The sequence below is a fragment of the Oncorhynchus masou genome, chromosome 18, assembly GCF_036934945.1.
Source record: "Oncorhynchus masou masou isolate Uvic2021 chromosome 18, UVic_Omas_1.1, whole genome shotgun sequence".
Taxonomy (NCBI): domain Eukaryota; kingdom Metazoa; phylum Chordata; class Actinopteri; order Salmoniformes; family Salmonidae; genus Oncorhynchus; species Oncorhynchus masou.
Window position 1 is genome coordinate 74,202,686 of NC_088229.1, and position 18,747 is coordinate 74,221,432.

General features: G+C 46.8%; 1 protein-coding gene across 2 annotated transcripts in view; it reads right to left on the reverse strand.

Annotated features, from left to right (window-relative positions):
* Positions 1–18,747, reverse strand: part of LOC135505260 (CSC1-like protein 2) — a 99,948-nt gene that overhangs the window by 33,773 nt on the left and 47,428 nt on the right. The window contains exons 5-13 of one of the 2 annotated variants that reach the window (XM_064924466.1): positions 17,612–17,702; positions 16,103–16,140; positions 15,149–15,291; positions 11,226–11,277; positions 7,800–7,908; positions 7,122–7,192; positions 3,470–3,550; positions 1,061–1,184; positions 162–295 (exon numbers count right to left, since the gene is read on the reverse strand). In XM_064924466.1, the coding sequence (XP_064780538.1) occupies positions 162–295; positions 1,061–1,184; positions 3,470–3,550; positions 7,122–7,192; positions 7,800–7,908; positions 11,226–11,277; positions 15,149–15,291; positions 16,103–16,140; positions 17,612–17,702 (843 nt within the window). Of the gene's footprint in view, positions 1–161; positions 296–1,060; positions 1,185–3,469; positions 3,551–7,121; positions 7,193–7,375; positions 7,775–7,799; positions 7,909–11,225; positions 11,278–15,148; positions 15,292–16,102; positions 16,141–17,611; positions 17,703–18,747 lie in introns of those variants that run through there. The other variant, XM_064924467.1, reaches the window with a different exon arrangement.

Genomic DNA, 18,747 nt, shown 5'->3' on the forward strand with positions numbered 1-18,747 from the left:
CAACAAAAAAAAGACAAACATTGATTTCCAGCATTCTCACATTCGTTCCAATAGCCGAGTGATGAACGACACTTGAAAGTATAGAAGGAGAGATTACAACAACAACAACAACAACAAAAACGCAAACATCCTCTCATTCCTCTGGTCACCCAGGCTCTTACATGGCGGTCATGGCTTCGTTCTGGAAGGTAACGAAGGCCATTCCTAGCGGTTTACTGTTGACCTTCTCTTTCTCCTTCCTGTACTCCTCCTTCAGCTTGGACTCCAGCTTTGTGTAGTAACTCACCGCCTCCTCCTGTAGAATAGAGATGGTTAGTTAGAAGACGAAGAAGAAAGACTAATGAATGAGAAAACTATGAGTGAGACGGTATGAAAGACAGATAGCTGGTCAACATATCCAACGGGAAATTGATTGTGGCATTTGGATACGACAAAAAAACAACAACACAAATACAAATTTCAAGAAACAATTTGAATCAACTGGGGCGGCAGGGTAGCCTAGTGGTTAGAGCGTTAGACTAGTAAAAGGAAGGTTGCAAGTTCAAATCCCCGAGCTGACAAGGTACACATCTGTCGTTCTGCCCCTGAACAGGCAGTTAACCCACTGTTCCTTGGCCGTCATTGAAAATAAGAATTTGTTCTTAACTGACTCTCCTAGTTAAATAAAGGTAAAATAAAATAAAATAAACTGTCTCCTTAGGAGTAGTGTTACGGCGTGGTACTGTAAACGGCGTGGTACTGTAAACGTTGCGGTACTGTAAACGGCGTGGCACTGTAAACGGCGTGGTACTGTAAACGTCGTGGTACTGTAAACGACGTGGTACTGTAAACAGCGTGGTACTGGTAAACGGCGTGGCACTGTAAACGGCGTGGTACTGGTAAACGGCGTGGTACTGTAAACGGCGTGGTACTGTAAACGGCGTGGTACTGTAAACGGCGTGGCACTGTAAAACGGCGTGGTACTGTAAACGACGTGGCACTGTAAACGGCATGGTACTGTAAAAGGCGTGGTACTGTAAACAGATTTGAGGTGTGGGTTGAAATACGACGTTGGTCTCACCTGTTCACAGCCCTTGATGATACAGCAACAGAGATGTCCACATGGTTTGGGGTTGATCATGGTGGGGATGTGCTCCTTGGACTGTAGGTCTTTAAAGAACTTCATGCTACGTTCAGTCTTCTTCCTGTTTACAGAAACACGTGCTCATATCACATGACCAAATACACTGGATTACTAGACAAATTAGTAGTTGCTCATAGAGTTAGGACCTCTTTCTATCTTCGCGTCTGTGCCATTATGGCGTCTGTGACAGCATGGGCAGCACCATTAAGGCTTCCTCAATTTTAAAGTAGTTCACGTTCTTCTTCTTTTGTGTTTAAAAAAAGAAGTGTAAAAATAATATATTGGTGATTTACCGCCTCCTGCAGTGTTGGGAGTACTGAATCAAATCTGTGACCGCTAGATGTAGTTTGGACCACTATCAAGGTCCCAACACTATCAAGGTCCCAACACTATCAAGGTCCCAACACTATCAAGGTCCCAACACACCAAGACAGTCGTGAAGAGGGCAGAGATTTGGCATGGGTCCCCAGATCCTCAAAAGGTTCTACAGCTGCACCATCGAGAGCATCTCAGTAAATCACCGGGGCCAAGCTTCCTGCCATCCAGGACCTCTATACTAGGCCCAAATTATTGTCCCCTTGTATATAGCCTTGTTGTTGTTATTGTGTAACTTTTTATTTTATTACATTTTTTTTACATTCGTTTATTTTGTTAATATTTTCTTAACTATTTTTTTTTAAACTGCACTGTTGGTTAAGGGTTTGTAAGTTTCATTTCATGGTAAGGTCTGCTGTAGTCTGCTGTAGTCTGTTGTAGCCTGTTGTAGCCTGTTGTAGCCTGTTGTAGCCTGTTGTAGCCTGTTGTAGCCTGTTGTAGTCTGTTGTAGCCTGTTGTAGCCTGTTGTAGCCTGTTGTAGCCTGTTGTAGCCTGTTGTAGTCTGTTGTATTTGTCGCATGTGACATTGGATGTGATGGCGGTGATGTCTATCTTATAGCCATTTAAACCAATTAGAGGAAGACAATGCTCTGGTCACACCCAGTCAACAATACTGAAAAAATATATATAAACCCACCATGTAAAAAGTGTTAGTTTCATGAGCTGAAATAAAATCTCTCAAGAGATGTTTCATAACAACAACAAAAACTTGATGAAACTGTGGGTTTTGAAAAAAAACGATGATTTTCGGCACAAACTGTCAGAAACCACCTCAGGAAGCTCATCTGCCCTCAATAGGGAACGACGAGGCGGCAGGTAGCAGCAGGTAGCCTCGCGGTTAGAGCGCTGTGCCAGTAACCGGAAGGTTGCTAGATCGAATCCCCGAGCTGACAAGGTCTGTCGTTCTGCCCCCTGAACAAGGCAGTTAACCCACTGTTCCTTGGCCGTCATTGTAAATAAGAATTTGTTCTTAACTGACTTGCCTAGTTAAATAAAGGTAAAAAAACTTTGACCTGACTGCAGTTTGGCGCTGTAACGTTTCTCATCTTGTGATGTATCCCAGCTGCACCGGGCAGGTGGCAGACAGCGGGTATGGAGTCGTGTGGGCGAGCAGTTTGCCGAAGTCAACGTTGTGAACAGAGTGCCCCATGGTTATGGTATTGGCAGGTATAAGGCCAAGGACAACGAACACAATTGCATTTTATCGATGGCAATTTGAATACACAGAGATACCGTGATGAGATCCTGAGGCCCGTTGTCGTGCCGTTCCCCCGCTGCCTTCACCTCATGCTTCAGCACGATAACGCCCGGCCCCATGCACGTCACCCATTGAGCATGTTTGGGATGCTCTGATGATAACGCACGGCCCCATGTCACAAGGATCTGGACACAATTCCTGGAAGCTGAAAATGTCCCAGTTCTTCCATGGCCTGCGTACACACCAGTCACCCGTTGAGCATGTTTGGGATGCTCTGGACAGGCGTGTTCGAGTTCCCGCCAATATCCAGCAACTTAGCACAGCCATTGAAAAGGAGTGGGACCAACATTTCACAGGCCACAATCAACAGCCTGATCAACTCTATGTGAAGGAGATGTGTCTCGCTGCATGAGGCAAATGGTGGTCACACCAGATACTGACTGGTTTTCTGATCAACGTCCCTACTTTTTTGTTTTAAGGTATCTGTGACCAACAGATTCATATCTGTATTCCCAGTCATGTGAAATCCACAGATTAGGGCCGAATGAATTTATTTAAAATTGACTGATTTTCCGTATATGAACTGTAACTCAGTAAAATCTTTCAAAAATGTTTCCATGTTGCGTTTATTTTTGTCCAGTGTACTTTAAAATGGTGGAAGCCCCTCAATGGAAAACGCCCATGCTGAAACGTGTTAAATCTAAATCCAGTCCTCGAACTCTCTCTATGGTATTGCTACAGACGGCGACAGGCAAGCGGAGACCACTACTTACCTTTCTGAGTTGAGCGACATCAGCTTGGCCACATCGTAACAAATACGAGCCTCGAGCACACAACAGTTTTCATAAGCCTGTCTGTATTGAGACAAAGGGGAGGGTGGACAAAGGGGAGGGTGGAGAGGGAAAGAGATGGTAAGGTAAGGATTGAAAAAGGTATGGACATGGAGGAATATGTTTTCAACAAGTCTATAGAATTCCCTTCAGTCCTTTGTTGGTTGCGGACATTAAATCGTAGGTTAGAAGTCCCTCAGCAGTCTGTCTTTATAACATGTCACAGTCATAGAAATAGGACTAAAACATAATGTAGAAGCACCACTCATTACGGTCACCAGTTCACCCATCACGGAATGTTCTAGTAATTCTGTTTCTATGGTTGGTGACAGTGACCACTGCCAGTACCTATACAGAACCACACCACGGGGGGGGGGGGATTTCAAATCATGGAAGTGATGCATGGTCGATATCCTAGTAATCGAATGCCCTTTTATCATATTCAGTATTACAGGACTGTAATCTAATCACGCTGAACAAAAATATAAACTCAACTCATGTAAAGTGTTGGTCTCATGGCTCATGAGCTGAAATAAAAGATGCCTGAAATTGCCTGAAATTTTCCATACGCAGAAAAAAAGTTTATTTTTCTCAAATTTCGTGCACAAATGTGTGTTTTTTTATCCCTGTTAGTGAACATTTCTCCTTTCGCCAAGATAATCCATCCACCTGACAGGTGTGGCATATCAAGAAGCTGATTAAACAGCATGATCATTACACAGGTGCACCTTGTGCTGGGGACAATAAAAGGCCACTAAAATGTGCAGTTGACACACAACACAATGCCACTGATGCCTCAAGTTGAGGGAGCACACAATTTATATGCCGACTGCAGAAAAGTCCACCAGATCAGTTGCCAGGAAATTGAGTGATAATTTCTCTACCATAAGCCGCCTCTCTAAAGTCGTTTTAGAGAATTTGGTAGTAAGTCCAACCGGGCCTGACAACTGGAGAAGGCGTGGAATGGGGGAGCGGTTTACTATTGTCAACGTTGTGAACTTAGTGCCCCATAGTGGTGGTGGGGTTATGGTATGAGCAGGCATAAACTAAGGACAACGAACACAATTGCATTTTTATCAATGTCAATTTGAATACACAGAGATACCGTGACGAGATCCGGAGGCCCATTGTGGCGCCATTCATCCTCCTCCATCACCTCATGTTTCAGCACGATAATGCACCACCCCATGTCGCAAGGATCTGGAAACAATTCCTGGAAGCTGAAAATTTCCCAGTTCTTCCATGGCCTGCGTACTCACCAGACCAACTGACATGTTGGTCTCTCTCTCTCTCTCTCTGCAGAATACTGAACAACTGACATGTTGGTCTCCCTCTCTCTCTCACAGAATACTGAACAACTGACATGTTGGTCTCTCTCTCTCTCTCTCTGCAGAATACTGAACAACTGACATGTTGGTCTCCCTCTCTCTCTCTCACAGAATACTGAACAACTGACATGTTGGTCTCCCTCTCTCTCTCTCACAGAATACTGAACAACTGACATGTTGGTCTCTCTCTCTCTCTCTCTCTCTGCAGAATACTGAACAACTGACATGTTGGTCTCTCTCTCTCTCTGCAGAATACTGAACAACTGACATGTTGGTCTCTCGCTCTCTCTCTCTGCAGACTACTGAACAACTGACATGTTGGTCTCTCTCTCCCTCTCTCTCTGCAGACTACTGCACAACTGACATGTTGGTCTCCCTCTCTCTCTGCAGACTACTGAACAACTGACATGTTGGTCTCTCTCTCCCTCTCTCTCTGCAGACTACTGCACAACTGACATGTTGGTCTCTCTCTCTGTAAAATACTGAACAACTGACATGTTGGTCTCTCTCTCTCTCTGCAGAATACTGAACAACTGACATGTTGGTCTCTCTCTCTCTCTCTCTCTGCAGAATACTGAACAACTGACATGTTGGTCTCTCTCTCTGCAGAATACTGAACAACTGACATGTTGGTCTCTCTCTCTGCAGAATACTGAACAACTGACATGTTGGTCTCCCTCTCTGCAGAATACTGAACAACTGACATGTTGGTCTCCCTCTCTGCAGAATACTGAACAACTGACATGCTGGTCTCTCTCTCTGCAGAATACTGAACAACTGACATGCTGGTCTCTCTCTCTGCAGAATACTGAACAACTGACATGCTGGTCTCTCTCTCTGCAGAATACTGAACAACTGACATGCTGGTCTCTCTCTCTGCAGAATACTGAACAACTGACATGCTGGTCTCTCTCTCTGCAGAATACTGAACAACTGACATGCTGGTCTCTCTCTCCCTCTCTCTCTGCAGACTACTGCACAACTGACATGTTGGTCTCCCTCTCTCTCTGCAGACTACTGAACAACTGACATGTTGGTCTCTCTCTCCCTCTCTCTCTGCAGACTACTGCACAACTGACATGTTGGTCTCACTCTCTCTCTCTCTCTGCAGACTACTGAACAACTGACATGTTGGTCTCTCTCTCTCTCTGCAGACTACTGAACAACTGACATGCTGGTCTCCCCCTCTCTCTCTGCAGACTACTGAACAACTGACATGTTGGTCTCTCTCTCCCTCTCTCTCTGCAGACTACTGCACAACTGACATGTTGGTCTCTCTCTCTCTCTCTCTGCAGACTACTGAACAACTGACATGTTGGTCTCTCTCTCTCTCTCTGCAGACTACTGAACAACTGACATGTTGGTCTCTCTCTCCCTCTCTCTCTGCAGACTACTGCACAACTGACATGTTGGTCTCCCTCTCTCTCTGCAGACTACTGAACAACTGACATGTTGGTCTCTCTCTCCCTCTCTCTCTGCAGACTACTGCACAACTGACATGTTGGTCTCTCTCTCTCTCTCTCTCTGCAGAATACTGAACAACTGACATGTTGGTCTCTCTCTCTCTCTCTCTCTCTGCAGAATACTGAACAACTGACATGTTGGTCTCTCTCTCTGCAGAATACTGAACAACTGACATGTTGGTCTCCCTCTCTGCAGAATACTGAACAACTGACATGCTGGTCTCTCTCTCTGCAGAATACTGAACAACTGACATGCTGGTCTCTCTCTCTGCAGAATACTGAACAACTGACATGCTGGTCTCTCTCTCTGCAGAATACTGAACAACTGACATGCTGGTCTCTCTCTCTGCAGAATACTGAACAACTGACATGCTGGTCTCTCTCTCTGCAGAATACTGAACAACTGACATGTTGGTCTCCCCCCCCAGAGTGTCTGTCCCCCCCTCCCAGTGTGTCTGTCCCCCCCTCCCAGTGTGTCTGCCCCCCTCCCAGTGTGTCTGTCCCCCCCTCCCAGTGTGTCTGTCCCCCCTCCCAGTGTGTCTCTCCCCCCCAGCGCCCCCCAAACCATTGAGGCTTGCGAAGTGAAATCAGGAAATCATTGGGACGGCAGGAAGCGTTGGACTAGTAACCGAAAGGTTAAATCAAGATCGAATCCCCGAGCTGACGAGGTAAAAATCTGTCGTTCTGCCCCTGAACAGGCAGTTAACCCACTGTTCCCAGGCCGTCATTGTAAATAAGAATTTGTTCTTAACTGACTTGCCTAGTTATATAAAAATAAATAAATAAAAACCAGACAGGACTTACTCAAAGTGTTGCTTGATGTGCTTCTCCTCTGCATACTTGGAGATCCCGTTGACAAATAAAGTGCGCTTCACCTAAAGGAAGAAATGATGATATGGTAGACTTTACGCATTGACCTGGTACAGCCAGGTAGTGGAGGGATATTTAGGAACGTGTGTGTGTGTGTGTGTGTGTTCATACCACCCACCAGAACGTCCTCTCTGTAGTGCGTCTTGGAGGTGTGTGTGTGTGTGTGTGTGTGTGTTCATACCACCCACCAGATCGTCCTCTCTGTAGTGCATCTTGGAGGTGTGTGTGTGTGTGTGTTCATACCACCCACCAGATCGTCCTCTCTGTAGTGCATCTTGGAGGTGTGTGTGTGTGTGCTCATACCACCCACCAGATCGTCCTCTCTGTAGTGCATCTTGGAGGTGTGTGTGTGTGTGTGTGTTCATACCACCCACCAGATCGTCCTCTCTGTAGTGCATCTTGGAGGTGTGTGTGTGTGTGTGTGTTCATACCACCCACCAGATCGTCCTCTCTGTAGTGCATCTTGGAGGTGTGTGTGTGTGTGTGTGTTCATACCACCCACCAGATCGTCCTCTCTGTAGTGCATCTTGGAGGTGTGTGTGTGTGTGTGTGTGTGTGTGTGTGTGTGTGTGTGTGTGTGTGTGTGTGTTTGTGTGTGCTCATACCACCCACCAGATCGTCCTCTCTGTAGTGCATCTTGGAGGTGTGCCGTCTCATGCTGTACACGGTCAGCAACAGGTAGAGGAACGCAAAGGTGGTGTGGAGCCACAGCAGCATGTTACTGAGAGGACAGAGAAACCCAGTTAGTCACAGCAGTATGCTACTGAGAGGAGAGACAGAGAAACCCAGTTAGTCACAGCAGTATGCTACTGAGAGGAGAGGCAGAGAAACCCAGTTAGCCACAGCAGTATGCTACTGAGAGGACAGAGAAACCCAGTTAGCCACAGCAGTATGCTACTGAGAGGAGAGGCAGAGAAACCCAGTTAGCCAAAGCAGTATGCTACTGAGAGGAGAGACAGAGAAACCCAGTTAATCACAGCAGTATGCTACTGAGAGGAGAGACAGAGAAACCCAGTTAGTCACAGCAGTATGCTACTGAGAGGAGAGGCAGAGAAACCCAGTTAGTCACAGCAGTATGCTACTGAGAGGAGAGACAGAGAAACCCAGTTAGTCACAGCAGTATGCTACTGAGAGGAGAGACAGAGAAACCCAGTTAGCCACAGCAGTATGCTACTGAGAGGAGAGACAGAGAAACCCAGTTAGTCACAGCAGTATGCTACTGAGAGGAGAGAGAAACCCAGTTAATCACAGCAGTATGCTACTGAGAGGAGAGACAGAGAAACCCAGTTAGTCACAGCAGTATGCTACTGAGAGACAGAGAAACCCAGTTAGTCACAGCAGTATGCTACTGAGAGGACAGAGAAACCCAGTTAGTCACAGCAGTATGCTACTGAGAGGACAGAGAAACCCAGTTAGTCACAGCAGTATGCTACTGAGAGGAGAGACAGAGAAACCCAGTTAGTCACAGCAGTATGCTACTGAGAGGACAGGGAAACCCAGTTAGTCACAGCAGTATGCTACTGAGAGGACAGAGAAACCCAGTTAGCCACAGCAGTATGCTACTGAGAGGGCAGAGAAACCCAGTTAGTCACAGCAGTATGCTACTGAGAGGAGAGAGAAACCCAGTTAGTCACAGCAGTATGCTACTGAGAGGAGAGAGAAACCCAGTTAGCCACAGCAGTATGCTACTGAGAGGAGGGGCAGAGAAACCCAGTTAGTCACAGCAGTATGCTACTGAGGAGAGACAGAGAAACCCAGTTAGTCACAGCAGTATGCTACTGAGAGGAGAGACAGAGAAACCCAGTTAGTCACAGCAGTATGCTACTGAGAGAGGGGGACAGACAGACACCAACCATTCCTACTAAAATTGGAGCTGATGTCCAATCAAAAACACATATTTTGACCAAAAGATATAATCAGACATATATATACAGTGGGGCAAAAAAATATTTAGTCAGCCACCAATTGTGCAAGTTCTCCCACTTAAAAAGATGAGAGAGGCCTGTAATTTTCATCATAGGTACACTTCAACTATGACGGACAAAATGAGAAGAAAAACAATCCAGAAAATCACATTGTGGGATTTTTAATGAATTTATTTACAAATTATGCTGGATAAAAAGTATTTGGCTGACTAAACCAATGGAAGGCAGAGAAAGTGGTCAAGAACCTGGGAAAAAAGCATTGTGTCAGCTGGTCTGGATGCTGTGAGAGAATCAAGGCTAACTGACAGGCGCAACGTCCTCTTTCTCCTCGAATACGGAGGACAGAAGAACAATACGTAAGACGGTAAAGATGGATATCGATGTTTAAGACATGACATAGTATTTTCACATTTTAGTATTCGGCTTTTTACATATTCGTTGCAAAATTCCTGTTCTATTTAAATGATTCTCACACAAAAAAAAACAAGCGTATGTCACCGGAACACAGAGCACAGCAAGATTTTTATTTTCAAAGCCGTTTTACATTTAATTCAGCTCGTCGTGCATAGTAATGTTTTTTTGTTTGTTTTTTTGTGCCGGGCGTAAACAACTTTAAAGACGACCACCACAACGTGTCAACAGAGTTCTGTGCTTATTATCGGTTACAACAACAAAAAATATCTGACATTTTAAATATAATGTTAACGAAATGTTTGTATTTTTTATTTATCCGTTATTTTACCAGGTAAGTTGACTGAGAACACGTTCTCATTTGCAGCAACGACCTGGGGAATAGTTACAGGGGAGAGGAGGGGGGGATGAATGAGCCTATTGTAAACTGGGGATTATTAGATGACTGTGATGGTTTGAGGGCCAGATTGTGAATTTCGCCAGGACACCGGGGTTAACACCCCTACTCTTACGATAAGTGCCATGGGATCTTTAATGACCGCAGAGAGTCAGGACACCCGTTTAACGTCCCATCCGAAAGACGGCACCCTACACAGGGCAATATCCCCAATCACTGCCCTGGGGCATTGGGATATTTTTTTTTAGACCAGAGGAAAGAGTGCCTCCTACTGGCCCTCCAACACCACTTCCAGCAGCCTCTGGTCTCTCATCCAGGGACTGACCAGGACCAACCCTGCTTAGCTTCAGAAGAAAGCCAGCAGTGGTATGCAGGGTGGTATGTAGAGTGGTATGCAGGGTGGTATGCAGGGTGGTATGCAGAGTGGTATGTAGAGTGGTATGTAGGGTGGTATGCAGGGTGGTATGCAGAGTGGTATGTAGGGTGGTATGCAGGGTGGTATGCAGAGTGGTATGCAGAGTGGCATGCAGGGTGGTATGCAGGGTGGTATGCAGGGTGGGATGTAGAGTGGTATGCAGGGTGGGATGTAGGGTGGTATGTAGAGTTGTATTTAGGGTGGTATGCAGAGTGGTATGTAGGGTGGTATGCAGGGTGGTATGTAGGGTGGTATGCAGGGTGGTATGCAGGGTGGTATGCAGGGTGGTATGCAGAGTGGTATGCAGAGTAGTATGTAGAGTGGTATGCAGGGTGGTATGTAGGGTGGTATGTAGGGTGGTATGCAGGGTGGTATGTAGAGTGGTATGCAGGGTGGTATGTAGGGTGGTATGTAGAGTGGTATGCAGGGTGGTATGTAGGGTGGTATGCAGAGTGGTATGTAGAGTGGTATGCAGGGTGGTATGTAGGGTGGTATGCAGAGTGGTATGTAGAGTGGTATGTAGAGTGGTATGTAGGGTGGTATGCAGGGTGGTATACATTTTAAGAGAAAGACGCCACTCAACGATTCAGAACATGAAGATTCATATTGGTCAAGGTAAAATGTTATTGATTGGCTGAAAGCCGTGGTATATCATACCGTATAGCACGGGTATGACAACAACAACAACAACAAAACGTTTACTGTTCGGATAACGTTGGTAACCAGTTTATAAGGCACCTCTGGGGTTTGTGATATATGGCCAAAATACCACGCCTAAGGCCTGTGTCCAGGCGGTACCCCTGTGGTGCCTTATGGCTTAATGAGAACACAAGTTCATTTATCACCACCGTCACCCTACAATAAGGAAACAGTCATGGAGAAGCACTCACTTGGCATCCAGATTGGCTATAGTGGTACGCCCAAAACTGTAGGCATTGTTTTCTGTGTGGGGGGGGGAGAAAAAAGAAGAGATTATATTTTACTTCATGGTTAGCCTAGTACACAGTAGAATAATAGGACATTATGGTCTGTTGAAGCAGCTAGTCCTTCTATTTCTACGATTGGGTTCTAGAATAAGAATGTACGTTATAGTTTATTCTATGATTGGGTTCTAGAATGGGAATGTACGTTATAGTTCACTCTATGATTGGGTTCTAGAATGGGAATGTACAGTGCCTTGCGAAAGTATTCGGCCCCCTTGAACTTTGCAAACTTTTGCCACATTTCAGTCTTCAAACATAAAGATATAAAACTGTATTTTTTTGTGAAGAATCAACAAAAAGTGGGACACAATCATGAAGTGGAACGACATATATTGGAAATTTCAAACTTTTTTAACAAATCCAAAACTGAAAATTTGGGTGGGCAAAATTATTCAAAATTATTCAGCCCCCTTAAGTTAATACTTTGCTGCAATTACAGCTGTAAGTCGCTTGGGGTATGTCTCTATCAGTTTTGCACATCGAGAGACTGAAATTTTTTCCCATTCCTCCTTGCAAAACAGCTCGAGCTCAGTGAGGTTGGATGGAGAGCATTTGTGAACAGCAGTTTTCAGTTCTTTCCACAGATTATCGATTGGATTCAGGTCTGGACTTTCACTTGGCCATTCTAACACCTGGATATGTTTATTTTTGAACCATTCCATTGTAGATTTTGCTTTATGTTTTGGATCATTGTCTTGTTGGAAGACAAATCTCCGTCCCAGTCTCAGGTCTTTTGCAGACTCCATCAGGTTTTCTTCCAGAATGGTCCTGTAATTTGGCTCCATCCATCTTCCCATCAATTTTAACCATCTTCCCTGTCCCTGCTGAAGAAAAGCAGGCCCAAACCATGATGCTGCCACCACCATGTTTGACAGTGGGTATGGTGTGTTCAGGGTGATGAGCTGTGTTGCTTTTACGCCAAACATAACGTTTTGCATTGTTGCCAAAAAGTTCAATTTTGGCTTCATCTGACCAGAGCACCTTCTTCCACATGTTTGGTGTGTCTCCCAGGTGGCTTGTGGCAAACTTTAAACAACACTTTTTATGGATATCTTTAAGAAATGGCTTTCTTCCTGCCACTCTTCCATAAAGGCCAGATTTGTGCAATATACGACTGATTGTTGTCCTATGGACAGAGTCTCCCACCTCAGCTGTAGATCTCTGCAGTTCATCCAGAGTGATCATGGGCCTCTTGGCTGCATCTCTGATCAGTCTTCTCCTTGTATGAGCTGAAAGTTTAGAGGGACGGCCAGGTCTTGGTAGATTTGCAGTGGTCTGATACTCCTTCCATTTCAATATTATCGCTTGCACAGTGCTCCTTGGGATGTTTAAAGCTTGGGAAATCTTTTTGTATCCAAATCCGGCTTTAAACTTCTTCACAACAGTATCTCGGACCTGCCTGGTGTGTTCCTTGTTCTTCATGATGCTCTCTGCGCTTTTAACGGACCTCTGAGACTATCACAGTGCAGGTGCATTTATACGGAGACTTGATTACACACAGGTGGATTGTATTTATCATCATTAGTCATTTAGGTCAACATTGGATCATTCAGAGATCCTCACTGAACTTCTGGAGAGTTTGCTGCACTGAAAGTAAAGGGGCTGAATAATTTTGCACGCCCAATTTTTCAGTTTTTGATTTGTTAAAAAAGTTTGAAATATCCAATAAATGTCGTTCCACTTCATGATTGTGTCCCACTTGTTGTTGATTCTTCACAAAAAAATACAGTTTTATATCTTTATGTTTGAAGCCTGAAATGTGGCAAAAGTTCGCAAAGTTCAAGGGGCCCGAATACTTTCGCAAGGCACTGTACGTTATAGTTCATTCTATTTCTATGGGTGGGTTGGAGGCTCATGTGTTTTTAGAGGAGCAGGTTTCCTATTATATCAAAGTGAGGAAATGAAGCCACAAGGCGCTGATGAGAAGAATTTGACTCATGTGATACACAGAATGTATATTTTAAATGGCCAGTCTGGCCAGCATGACCACAGCTATTTCTACACAGAGCACATTGATAGTAATTACATCTAATATCAAATAGTCTGCCCTTGTACATCAAGCCGCCTCGCCCGAGAGGAGCAGCTATCTCACAGCCGCCTCCCCCTAGAGGAGCAGCCGCCTCCCCCTAGAGGAGCAGCCGCCTCCCCCTAGAGGAGCAGCAGCCTCCCCCTAGAGGAGCACCCGCCTCGCCCTAGAGGAGCAGCCACCTCCCCCTAGAGGAGCAGCCGCCTCACAGCCGCCTCCCCCTAGAGGAGCAGCCGCCTCCCCCTAGAGGAGCAGCTGCCTCCCCCTAGAGGAGCACCCGCCTCGCCCTAGAGGAGCAGCCACCTCCCCCTAGAGGAGCAGCCGCCTCACAGCCGCCTCCCCCCAGAGGAGCAGCCGCATCCCCCTAGAGGAGCAGCCGCCTCTCCCTAGAGGAGCAGCCGCCTCCCCCTAGAGGAGCAGCCGCCTCCCCCTAGAGGAGCAGCCGCCTCCCCCTAGAGGAGCAGCTGCCTCCCCCTAGAGGAGCAGCCGCCTCCCCCTAGAGGAGCAGCCGCCTCCCCCTAGAGGAGCAGCCGCCTCCCCCTAGAGGAGCAGCCGCCTCACAGCCGCCTCCCCCTAGAGGAGCAGCCGCCTCCCCCTAGAGGAGCAGCCGCCTCCCCCTAGAGGAGCAGCCATCTCACAGCCGCCTCCCCCTAGAGGAGCAGCCGCCTCCCCCTAGAGGAGCAGCCGCCTCCCCCTAGAGGAGCAGCCGCCTCCCCCTAGAGGAGCAGCCGCCTCCCCCTAGAGGAACACCCACCTTGCCCTAGAGGAGCAGCCACCTCCCCCTAGAGGAGCAGCCTCCCCCCCCTAGAGGAGCAGCCGCCTCCCCCTAGAGGAGCAGCCGCCTCCCCCTAGAGGAGCAGCCGCCTCCCCCTAGAGGAGCAGCCGCCTCCCCCTACAGGAGCAGCCATCTCACAGCCGCCTCGCCCTAGAGGAGCAGCCACCTCACAGCCGCCTCCCCCTAGAGGAGCAGCCGCCTCCCCCTAGAGGAGCAGCCACCTCCCCCTAGAGGAGCAGCCACCTCACAGCCGCCTCGCCCTAGAGGAGCAGCCGCCTCCCCCTAGAGGAGCAGCCACCTCACAGCCGCCTCCCCCTAGAGGAGCAGCCGCCTCGCCCTAGAGGAGCAGCCACCTCACAGCCGCCTCGCCCTAGAGGAGCAGCCGCCTCCCCCTAGATGAGCAGCCGCCTCCCCCTAGAGGAGCAGCCGCCTCCCCCTAGAGGAGCAGCCGCCTCCCCCTAGAGGAGCAGCCGCCTCCCCCTAGAGGAGCAGCCGCCTCCCCCTAGAGGAGCAGCTATCTCACAGCCGCCTCGCCCTAGAGGAGCAGCCGCCTCCCCCTAGAGGAGCAGCCGCCTCGCCCTAGAGGAGCAGCCGCCTCGCCCTAGAGGAGCTGGAGATGTGCTCCTGCCCTATGGAACTCAGACCAGGCTACTTTCTCACTTACTTGTATTTGCCTCCACTTTGATGTTTCACGTGACGACAAGATGGAAAAATCACATGATATAACCCTTGAGTCATCAGAGTTAAAATAGATACAATTCAATCTATAATAATAACCTCAAAGTCCTAAAACCCCACTATCCAGACTAAAGGACTTCTGAAGTGAGGGATTTCTGATGACTACTAGGGATATGCCTCAAATGGCACCCTATTCCCTCTGAAGTGCACTACTTTAGACCAGGACCCACAGGGACATAGGGAAATAGAGCCCTGATCTAAAGTAGTGCACAACATAGGGGATAGGGGACACCACCAGCCCAGTGTTAGTCTCAAGTATTCCTGAAGTCCCACCCCCTAAACCCCACTCACCCAATAGATTTCCTGAGAAGTTGACGGGCAGGACAATGGCCACTGAGAGCACGCCCACCACCACCAGCAGACCAATGATGTGCCTCTGGAAGGAGAGGTAGTGTACTGCATCCTCCCCACACTTTTCCCTGATCTCCTCATCCCTGGAGACAGAGAGAAACAGACAGAGGAGAGGAGAGACAGAGAAAGAGACAAGACAGACAGACAGACAGACAGGAGAGAGACAGAGACAGAGAGGAGAGAGACAGACAGAGGAGAGGAGAGACAGAGAAAGAGAGAGACAGAGAGAAACAGACAGAGGAGAGGAGAGACAGAGAAAGAGAGAGACAGACAGACAGACAGACAGAGAGGAGAGAGACAGAGACAGAGAGAAACAGACAGAGAAGAGACAGACAGACAGACAGACAGACAGACAGACAGACAGACAGACCGACCGAGAGGAGAGAGACAGACAGACCGAGAGGAGAGAGACAGACCGAGAGGAGAGAGACAGACAGACAGACCGAGAGGAGAGAGACAGACAGACAGACAGAAGAGAGAGAGACAGAGGAGAGAGACAGACAGACAGACAGACAGACAGATAGAGAGGAGAGAGACAGACAGACAGACAGACAGGAGAGAGATAGATAGACAGAGAGAGGAGAGAGACAGACAGACAGACAGACAGACAGACAGACAGACAGACAGACAGGAGAGAGAGATATAGACAGAGAGAGGAGAGAGACAGACAGACAGACAGAGACAGACAGAGATTTAACTTTTATTTAACCAGGAAAGTCCCTTTGAGTCAGAGCAGACCTCTGAACAGTCAAATTGACAGTTTGTTTGTTAACACACACACACACACACACACACACACACACACACACACACACACACACACACACACACACAACCTCATTCTCCCTTCCTTGCGGTCCCATGCCCGCACCCAAAACTTTATTAGAGACTCACTTAATGCGGAAGATGGCGGTTAACCAGGAGCAGAAGCCCTGAAGGGAGATGAGATTAGGTTAGATTAGGTCGGAGCTAACGTAGATTACAGGTTATTATCCAATTGGGGGGAAATTCTTCTAGCCACGTTGTGTCACAGTAGTGGACTCATAAAAGTGAGTTTGTGACCCGATTAAAACCCCCCAAAAAATGTCAAGGTTCTCCCGAACTGTATCCTGCAGTGTTGGGGGTCAATTCCATTCCAATTCCAGTCAATTCAGAACATAAATCACAATCTAATTCCACATTTTCCTTTTCAAAAAGCATTGAAGAGAATTTACATTTCAGTGTAGTTCCTGAATTGAAAAGAAATTGGCCCGTAACCTCGGTATCCTGTTCTCTGTTACAATGTACACTTGGTCAGCAGTTTCAGAGTAACGCTGACAATAGGACGAAATCAACCACGTGGTTCTCTCGGCTTACTCTCTTAGAGCTGCACTCTCAAACGGTTGTATCATTTCAACTACATCATCCAATTGTCTACTGCATCATCCAATTATCGTCTACTACATCATCCAATTGTCGTCTACTACATCATCCAATTGTCGTCTACTACATCATCCAATTGTCGTCTACATCATCATCCAATTATCGTCTACATCATCATCCAATTGTCTACTGCATCATCCAATTGTCTACTGCATCATCCAATTGTCTACTACATCATCCAATTGTCGTCTACTACATCATCCAATTGTCGTCTACATCATCCAATTATCGTCTACATCATCATCCAATTATCGTCTACATCATCATCCAATTATCGTCTACATCATCATCCAATTATCATCTACTGCATCATCCAATTGTCTACTGCATCGTCCAATTGCCTACTGCAATGTCCAATTGCCTACTGCATCATCCAATTGTCTACTGCATCATCCAATTGTCTACTGCATCATCCAATTGTCTACTGCATCATCCAATTGTCTACTGCATCATCCAATTGTCTACTGCATCATCCAATTGCCTACTGCATCATCCAATTGCCTACTGCATCATCCAATTGCCTACTGCATCATCCAATTGTCTACTGCATCATCCAATTGTCTACTGCATCATCCAATTGTCTACTACATCATCCAATTGTCTACTACATCAACCAATTGCCTACTGCATCATCCAATTGCCTACTGCAATGTCCAATTGCCTACTGCATCATCCAATTGTCTACTACATCAACCAATTGTCTACTACATCAAACAATTGTCTACTACATCATCCAATTGTCTACTAGATCATCCATTTGGTGTGACATGTTACAAATTTGTTGTGCTTAAGATCCCAGAGTGCATCTTTAACATGTGGTTCTAACTAAGTGGTTCTGGATAAGAGCGTCTGCTAAATGACTCAAATGTACGACAAGATTTTTCTCCCAAACAAGTTTTCCTGTTTGTAGTGAAGTCCCTACTGTGGTCGCTCCACACCCCACGACCCCTGATCCCAGTAAAAACAGGAAGTGGTACTTACAGTGTCCCTCTGCTCAAAGTCCACTGAGCTGGAGACAGAGGTCAGGCGTTCGTAGCGATCGGGTAGCTCCGACGTCATGGCAGACGCCACACTGCACACACACACACACAATGTTAAAAAGATAGAACTAGCATTAGCCTGACGCTTCCCAACAACAAACCTGATGGAGATAGCATTAGCCTAGCATTAGCCTGACGTTTCCCAACAACAAAACTGATGGCGATAGCATTAGCCTAGCATTAGCCTGACGCTTCCCAAAAACAAACCTGATGGAGAATAGCATTAGCCTAGCATTAGCCTGACGCTTCCCAAAAACAAACCTGATGGAGAATAGCATTAGCCTAGCCTGACGCTTCCCAACAACAAAACTGATGAAAATAGCATCAGCCTAGCATTAGCCTGACGCTTCCCAAAAACAAAACCTGATGGAGAATAGCATTAGCCTAGCATTAGCCCGACGCTCCCCAACAACAAACCTGATCTCAAATAGTTAGTTAGGCTGACATCAGTACAGTATCAACAGTGTGTGTTTTTTTTTACATATTAATTAGTTCAGTGGCCACACATGCAGTAGGGCTCTGAAATGGGCTGGAGAGGTTTGGCTCTGGGCTGTATCCACACTGCTGTACCTCAGACATCTGTAGAGTTGGCATCAATCTATCTATTCAGGCAATTCAGGAGGTAAACTTACAATCCAATGTCAGTTTATTTCCTGAATTGAATGTCGTTGATCCTAAACCTGGGAGACGGGTTGCTGGGGTTTGAGTGTACGGTTGGCCTCGTGCTCATGCACCAGTCAGTGAGACAACAATCACCCAGAACAAACCTCAGCACCATGTCATTCAGTTGGAGGATTCTAGAGATACACAAACTGTCTCAGCACAGTCTGACACCCTGTTAAGATGACAGAGATTGGAAGGAAAAGCTATGAAGGGCCCCCACGAGAGAGAGACAGACAGACAGACCCATAGACAGACAGACAGACAGAGCGAAAGACACAGACAGACAGACAGACAGACAGAGAGCGAAAGAGACAGACAGACAGACAGACAGACAGACAGACAGACCAGACAGACCCATTAGAGAGACACAGACAGACCGACAGACAGAGAGAGAGACACAGACAGACAGAAAGA